The sequence below is a fragment of the Pelobates fuscus genome, chromosome 10 (assembly GCF_036172605.1).
Source record: "Pelobates fuscus isolate aPelFus1 chromosome 10, aPelFus1.pri, whole genome shotgun sequence".
Lineage (NCBI taxonomy): Eukaryota > Metazoa > Chordata > Amphibia > Anura > Pelobatidae > Pelobates > Pelobates fuscus.
In genome coordinates, this window is record NC_086326.1 from 142,105,083 (window position 1) to 142,113,146 (window position 8,064).

The 8,064-nt window shown below is 46.8% G+C and overlaps 1 protein-coding gene across 2 annotated transcripts; it reads right to left on the minus strand.

Moving 5' to 3' along the window:
• Positions 1-210: 210 nt before the first annotated feature.
• Positions 211-7,816, minus strand: LOC134574574 (zinc finger protein 1 homolog). Of its 2 annotated transcripts, XM_063433700.1 has the most exons (5): positions 7,797-7,816; positions 6,311-6,445; positions 2,371-2,559; positions 2,166-2,289; positions 211-2,030 (listed from the first exon to the last, which is right to left on the minus strand). In XM_063433700.1, the coding sequence occupies exons 2-5, from the start codon at positions 6,365-6,367 to the stop codon at positions 880-882; spliced, it is 1,521 nt and encodes a 506-aa protein (XP_063289770.1). In that variant the 5' UTR covers positions 6,368-6,445; positions 7,797-7,816; the 3' UTR covers positions 211-879. The 2 variants fall into 2 exon arrangements, with proteins under 2 accessions (XP_063289770.1, XP_063289771.1); XM_063433701.1 differs by lacking the exons at positions 6,311-6,445; positions 7,797-7,816 and adding an exon at positions 5,543-6,023.
• Between the last annotated feature and the right edge of the window lie 248 nt (positions 7,817-8,064).

An 8,064-nucleotide genomic window follows, 5' to 3' on the forward strand; every position in this document is an offset into this window, starting at 1 on the left:
TACAACAAATCATGGACAGCTGTTTCATTGTTAATGCAAATCATGAGGTTGGTTACTGGCTTGCTGAGCGCATGTGATATCGGTAGCCAATCAGAACCTGAGATTCAGAAAGATGACCTGTTTAGTTCTGAGAATTCCACCGTACGAAGAAGAGTAATTTATCATGATAAGACATGCCTGGTGATATAAGAGCCATTGGTGCCATAAGGAAATAGTCATATATGCTTTATTTAACTTTGATAATAAAAAAATATATTTCAGAACAAGATAGAAGCAGTCCCTATACCGAGGGCCTGATTAACATGGGGGCTTAGGTTAGGAGAGGACCAGCAAGTGCTTAGAAAGCGTAGAGCTAGTGCATCATTAGACACATTTATGACAAGCTCAGGATGCTATTCGAACAGTATATCCTTGTTTATCCTGCATGATTAGCAAGCAGCCTGACCATCTAATTCATCGTGCAGACACACCCTCTTTTTGGACATGTTTGTCTCTTTGGGCGGATCTGGCTACATGATTCACATAAGTGGCCCACCCTTTTACCACCGAATTCCTGCTTCACCAGACACTGCTGTTACGGGGTATGGATTTATCTGAAAGCGATAAATTAGCATAGCGTTTGTGTGTTCTGATAGCTATATCCTTTGAGTTTCCCTCCAGCACCACCTCCACCAGATACATGACGCTTGGGAGGTATAACTAGTTTAGTGTTTTCTGTTGAAAAGCTTCTGTAATTAGGCCCATCTTGATTGTCCACACCAGGCCCAACTGCCGCTTAATCTGGCCCTGCCTATACTATAATGATAGTGCAAAGTCATTTAATGAACACTGAGCTATTTTAATGTGAGTGAAGTGTTGGAAGAAGAAATATGGCTAACGTTAAAATGACTTCCTTCCTTCATGTTTCCTCTGATGTCTAAAGAGATTCGAGGTATTAGTAAAACTTTTCCCACATTGAGAACAAGGAAATGGTTTCTCGCCTGTGTGGACTCTCTGATGGATTATAAGGTATGCATTATTGCTAAAATATTTTCCGCATTCTGAACAAGAAAATGGTTTCTCCCCCGTGTGAGTCATCTGGTGTCTGAGAAGGTGGGGCTTCTGGGTGAAACGTTTTCCACACTCTGAGCACACAAATGGTTTCTCACCAGTGTGAATCTTCTGATGTGTGACAAGGTGAATTTTTTGGATAAAGGACTTCCCACAATCCGTGCATGCAAATAGTTTCTCTCTCATGTGATATTTCTTATGTTTGAGAAAATCTGATTTGTAAAAAAAATGTTTTCCACATTCAGAACAAACAAATAACTTCCCTCCTGCGTGAATTCTCTGATGTGTTACAAGATCCATTTTAAGGTGAAATTGTTCTCCACATTCAGAGCACATCAGTGTATTCCGATTGTGAGCTGTCTGATGTTTGATAAGGGCAGAGTTGCTGGTAAAACTTTTCTGACACTCCAAGCAGTTAAACATTCCTTTTGCACGGCGTGATCTTTTGTGAGGTGTATATGCAGATTTATCACATACCGTCGTCCACTTCATTTCTGACAAGTTATTAGTCTCTGCATCCATGCTCTCATTATTGTAATCTAAAATATACGTAGATGTGTAATCTGTCATTGTGTTCTCTGTGGGTTTATAAATGTCAAAATCTGTAAGATTTCCCTTTACATGCAACTCTGATTCCTCCCTAATAGCAGTAAATTGATAGTCTGTCTGTATATGTTCTGTGTTTGTATTAATGTCTGCGAGATTTCCTTCTTCATACAAAGCTGATTCCCCCTTAATCTGCGTAGATGGATATTCTGTTTGTGTATGTTTTGTTGGTATATAAATGTCCATATCCATATAACCTCCTTGTGAAAATGCTGGAGATGCTTGTGACAGGTATTTGACAGATTCCGACTGTCCTGTGCTGCTGATTTTTTGAGATTTTCCTCTGGTATTGATCTTATATCCAGATTTATCTTTGGTCCCAACATCAGGTAAGGAAATGGGGTTATTAAATCCAATGGGTATAGATTTATCTGCTGGAAGAAAATACACATCAATAGCTGATAAATGGCTTCAAGAACCAGTACATCAAACATCACAGATCATGACATTTTAGACACATTTTATTTGGTCTTACATATGAAGGATTTTGTAACTAAATGTAATCTTACCCAGTGAGCTGAGGGTCTGGTGACTTTCCATCATCACATCCTTGTACAGATCCCTGTGTCCTTCTAGATACTCCCACTCCTCCATGGAGAAATAGACAGCGATATCCTCACACCTTATAGGAACCTGGCACACACAATGATACAGTTACTATCCAGACACAACCCTTGGTTTTACTGTATAATGTCCCATTCCCAGCAGCCTCACCTCTCCAGTCAGCAGGTGGATGATTTGATTGGTCAGTTCCAGGATCTTCTGATGATTCTTTTTCTCATGGATCAGTGGGTGAGGTGGAAACACTGTGCTGGGGTTCTGGGTCCTGGAAAAACCATCTGACACATTCGGCCTGCTGCTGTGTGTGACATGCTCTCCAGACTTCCTCACAACCACATAATCCTACATATTGAATTTAAAACATTACTTAACATTTAATTATATAGAATAACTGACTTGGTATACTAATTCTATCACTGTCCTGTACTGTATATGCTGCACTATAAGTATCAAAGAACTCCAACAGCACAACAAATATCATACAATTTATCTCAACAATAAAACTGTCTAGTGAGTTACAGAGGTCACCAAGTTTTGGTTATTATTGAGTTCTATCTATAATTATACAATGGGTGCCAAGGTTGATATAATCATCCTGTGGATCACACCATACATGACCCAGTCATTTCTAACTGGTAGCTCCATGAAGTCTTGCTAATTAGAAGGTGTGTGTACATGCTGCCGAGTCTACAGCTCCATTAAGGAAAAGTATGCTCGCTTGGGTATCTGCAGAGAAATACTGCATGAGAAAATGTACGCTAACTCATTCATAGCCCACACGTGCATACAGCACTGCAAGGTTTAAATTAAGTGACAAAAATATGAAAGAAAAGGAATAAATGTCAGCGACTGGGAGGGAGTATATTTAACTCTCCATTCTCCTCCTGGGTGCCAGAGTGCAAGCAGACATGTCGCCTTGGATAAAATACCTTTAAATTGACAGTGCTGCTTTAACTAGTTATTCACTGAACAAACGTTTAGCACCTTGCGTTACTCGTAATGTGAATGCTTACACATAATCCTCAGCACTTTCATGCTCCAACCCTGCACACAGGAACCTACTTTCCATGCTGAACATACGGCATGAATGCTACATTGCTTGACACGTTACATTACAGATGACATTTGGAACACCTGTAATGCCACAGAGGACTAGCCCTGTCCCTACTAAGTGATATGCTAGAGTGTGAGCATGAACAATGTGCGCATAGGCGGGCGCACGGGTTTGTGCCTGGGCACACCCTTATCCCCGCGGCACGCCTATGGATTGAGACCGGCAGGGGAGATCGCAGGATCTCCCCTGTTGGCTCATGCAGAGCCGGCGCTATCCGAGCGCCGGCTCTGCTCTAAGCCTCCATGGGCCGGTTGGGAGATTAAAGAAATCCCTCACAGGCCCACAGTAGCATGGATGAAGGCAGGAGAGGACCTGGGGAGCTCTAGCCAGCAGCTCCGCCTGGTTCCTCTCGCGAGATCTGAGCAGCTCAGATCTCGCAAGAGTGAACTCTAGCCCCGTGGCTAGAGTTTACTCTCCACTGGACCACTATGGTTGGCAGCAGCACGGTTCCCCCTCCCTACATAAGGTAAGAAGGGAGGGGGGGATATTAACTAATCTGCCCCCACCTCCACAATCACCCAAACATACAGCACCCCCACACATACAGCACCCTCACACACACACACAGCACCCCCACACATACAGCACCCTCTCACACACAGCACACAAACCGCACCCACACAGCACCTAAACACATACAGCACACACACAGTACACTAACAGCACCCTCACAAACACACACACAGCACCCTCACAAACACACAACACCCACACACAGCACACAAACAGCACCCTCAAACGCACAGCACCCTCACACTCACAAACAGGACCCTAACAAACACACACAGCACACTACCAGCACCCTCACACACAAACACACACGCGCAAACACCCTCACCTACATAGCACACTACCAGCACCCTCACACACAGCACTCTTACACACACAGCACCCTCACACAAGTGTATGTATGTGTGTGTGTATATATATATATATATATATATATATATACACACACACATACACACGCGGCGTGTGTTTGTGCTTTAGGGTGCACACCCTAATGCAATAGGCTGCGCACGCCTATGTGCTGAGGAGTTTACAGGTAATGCCTGATAAAGCGAACATTAAACCAGGAAGTAAATGTTCTAATCCAGGAATAGGTAACCTTTAACACTCCAGATGTTGAAGACTACATCTCCCCCAAAATGCCAAAGTTGGCCTACCCCTGTTCTGAATCTTTTTTATTTTTTTATTTATTCAATCCTAGTTTTTCCAGAAAACAAAAAATCCTGTTTTCCCTGCAGAATCATTGTGACTTTTGCAACTCCCTCACCTCTCCAGTTAGCAAGTAGATGATCTCCATACTGACATTACCCAGAATCCCTCACCTCTCCAGTCAGCAGGTAGATGATCTCCATAATGACATTACCCAGAATCCCTCACCTCTCCAGCCAGCAGGCAGATGATCTCCATTGTGACATTACCCAGAATCCCTCACCTCTCCAGCCAGCAGGTAGATGATCTCCAGACTGACATTACCCAGAATCCCTCACCTCTCCAGTCAGCAGGTAGATGATCTCCATAATGACATTACCCAGAATCCCTCACCTCTCCAGCCAGCAGGTAGATGATCTCCATTGTGACATTACCCAGAATCCCTCACCTCTCCAGCCAGCAGGTAGATGATCTCCAGACTGACATTACCCAGAATCCCTCACCTCTCCAGCCAGCAGGTAGATGATCTCCATACTGACATTACCCAGAATCCCTCACCTCTCCAATCAGCAGGTAGATGATCTCCACAATGACATTACCCAGAATCCCTCACCTCTCCAGTCAGCAGGTAGATGATCTCCCTAATGACATTACCCAGAATCCCTCACCTCTCCAGTCAGCAGGTAGATGATCTCCACAATGACATTACCCAGAATCCCTCACCTCTCCAGTCAGCAGGTAGATGATCTCCCTAATGACATTACCCAGAATCCCTCACCTCTCCAGCCAGCAGGTAGATGATCTCCATAATGACATTACCCAGAATCCCTCACCTCTCCAGGCAGCAGGTAGATGATCTCCATAATGACATTACCCAGAATCCCTCACCTCTCCAGCCAGCAGGTAGATGATCTCCATGGTGACATTACCCAGAATCCCTCACCTCTCCAGTCAGCAGGTAAATGATCTCCATGGTGACATTACCCAGAATCCCTCACCTCTCCAGTCAGCAGGTAGATGATCTCCATAATGACATTACCCAGAATCCCTCACCTCTCCAGTCAGCAGGTAGATGATCTCCATGGTGACATTACCCAGAATCCCTCACCTCTCCAGTCAGCAGGTAGATGATCTCCATGGTGACATTACCCAGAATCCCTCACCTCTCCAGTCAGCAGGTAGATGATCTCCATGGTGACATTACCCAGAATCCCTCACCTCTCCAGTCAGCAGGTAGATGATCTCCATAATGACATTACCCAGAATCCCTCACCTCTCCAGCCAGCAGGTAGATGATCTCCATGGTGACATTACCCAGAATCCCTCACCTCTCCAGCCAGCAGGTAGATGATCTCCATACTGACATTACCCAGAATCCCTCAGCTCTCCAGTCAGCAGGTAGATGATCTCCATACTGACATTACCCAGAATCCCTCACCTCTCCAGCCAGCAGGTAGATGATCTCCATGGTGACATTACCCAGAATCCCTCACTCTCCAGCCAGCAGGTAGATGATCTCCATAATGACATTACCCAGAATCCCTCACTCTCCAGTCAGCAGGTAGATGATCTCCATGGTAACATTACCCAGAATCCCTCACCTCTCCAGTCAGCAGGTAGATGATCTCCATAATGACATTACCCAGAATCCCTCACCTCTCCAGTCAGCAGGTAGATGATCTCCATAATGACATTACCCAGAATCCCTCACCTCTCCAGTCAGCAGGTAGATGATCTCCATAATGACATTACCCAGAATCCCTCACCTCTCCAGTCAGCAGGTAGATGATCTCCATAATGACATTACCCAGAATCCCTCACCTCTCCAGTCAGCAGGTAGATGATCTCCAGGGTGAGATCCAAAATCATCTCAGGCATCTGTTTCCTGACCTTGTTCCTCACTGCGGAGTTCGTCACAGGCTATAGCCCTTGTTGATGAGACAGACCTCTACGGTACTGCAATTTAAACATACACAGTGCATTACAGTGCACAATCTTATGGAGATAAATGACTGAGTAGAGAAAGTAAGATTAATCAGAATTAGAGCAACAACAATCGTCAGCTTCACTCAGTCTGGCTTGCGCCTGTGGAAAATGTGTATCACTGTCACCCTGTAATGAGAGGAACAGATGTGAGGGACGTAGGGAAAGTCCTATCAGCCCTGCAGTGAGGGACTGTCGACAACTTATATCATTTTCACAGAGGATGGGAAATGCTGACCGGTCGCTGTCTGTTACCGAGGATAGGAGACGCTGACCATTCGCTGTCTGTTGCCGAGGACGGGAGACGCAGACCGGTCACTGTCTGTTACCGAGGATGGGAGATGCTGACCGATCGCTGTCTGTTACCGAGGATGGGAGATGCTGACCGGTCGCTGTCTGTTACCGAGGATGGGAGACGCTGACCGGTCGCTGTTACCGAGGACGGGAGACGCTGACCGGTCGCTGTCTGTTCCCGAGGATGGGAGACGCTGACCGGTCGCTGTCTGTTCCCGAGGACGGGAGACGCAGACCGGTCACTGTCTGTTACCGAGGATGGGAGATGCTGACCGATCGCTGTCTGTTACCGAGGATGGGAGATGCTGACCGGTCGCTGTCTGTTACCGAGGATGGGAGACGCTGACCGGTCGCTGTTACCGAGGACGGGAGACGCTGACCGGTCGCTGTCTGTTCCCGAGGATGGGAGACGCTGACCGGTCGCTGTCTGTTCCCGAGGACGGGAGACGCTGACCGGTCGCTGTCTGTTCCCGAGGACGGGAGACGCTGACCGGTCGCTGTCTGTTACCGAGGATGGGAGACGCTGACCGGTCGCTGTCTGTTACCGAGGACGGGAGACGCTGACCGGTCGCTGTCTGTTCCCGAGGATGGAAGACGCTGACCGGTCGCTGTCTGTTACCGAGGATGGGAGACGCTGACCGGTCGCTGTCTGTTACCTAGGATGGGAGACTCTGACCGGTCGCTGTCTGTTCCCGAGGATGGGAGACGCTGACCGGTCGCTGTCTGTTACCGAGGACGGGAGCCGCTGACCGGTCGCTGTCTGTTACCGAGGATGGGAGACGCTGACCGGTCGCTGTCTGTTACCGAGGATGGGAGACGCTGAACATCGCTGTCTGTTACGAGGATGGGAGATGCTGATGAAGCTGCAGAGGTAGAAGCGCGGTTTGTTAGCAGTCTAGTCTCCCATTGGCAGAGGGTGTGTATGGGGAGTGTCATATTACTGGGGGAGATACTGTCTATTATCCAGTAATAAATCAATAAACTGACGGGATCTAGAATAACTAGTTACCTGAGCCCAGTCTCACATCACCGAATCCACTACACTCAGCCTGGCCGGCGCATCACGGGACTTGTAGTTTTACTGTGGACGTACCGTGACAGCGCGCGCTCTATCAGAGATCTACACACTCGAGCGGACTGCTCCCAAACATGACTCCAATCCTCGCCATGTTTCCAGAGACAAAGAGTCCGTCATATTAAAGCACAATGGCCAGGCAGATACAAAGCAGCTTGTTTTAATGTTAAATAGGAATTAGAATCGGCCATTGACACATGCCGTCCCCGTTACTCTAATATGA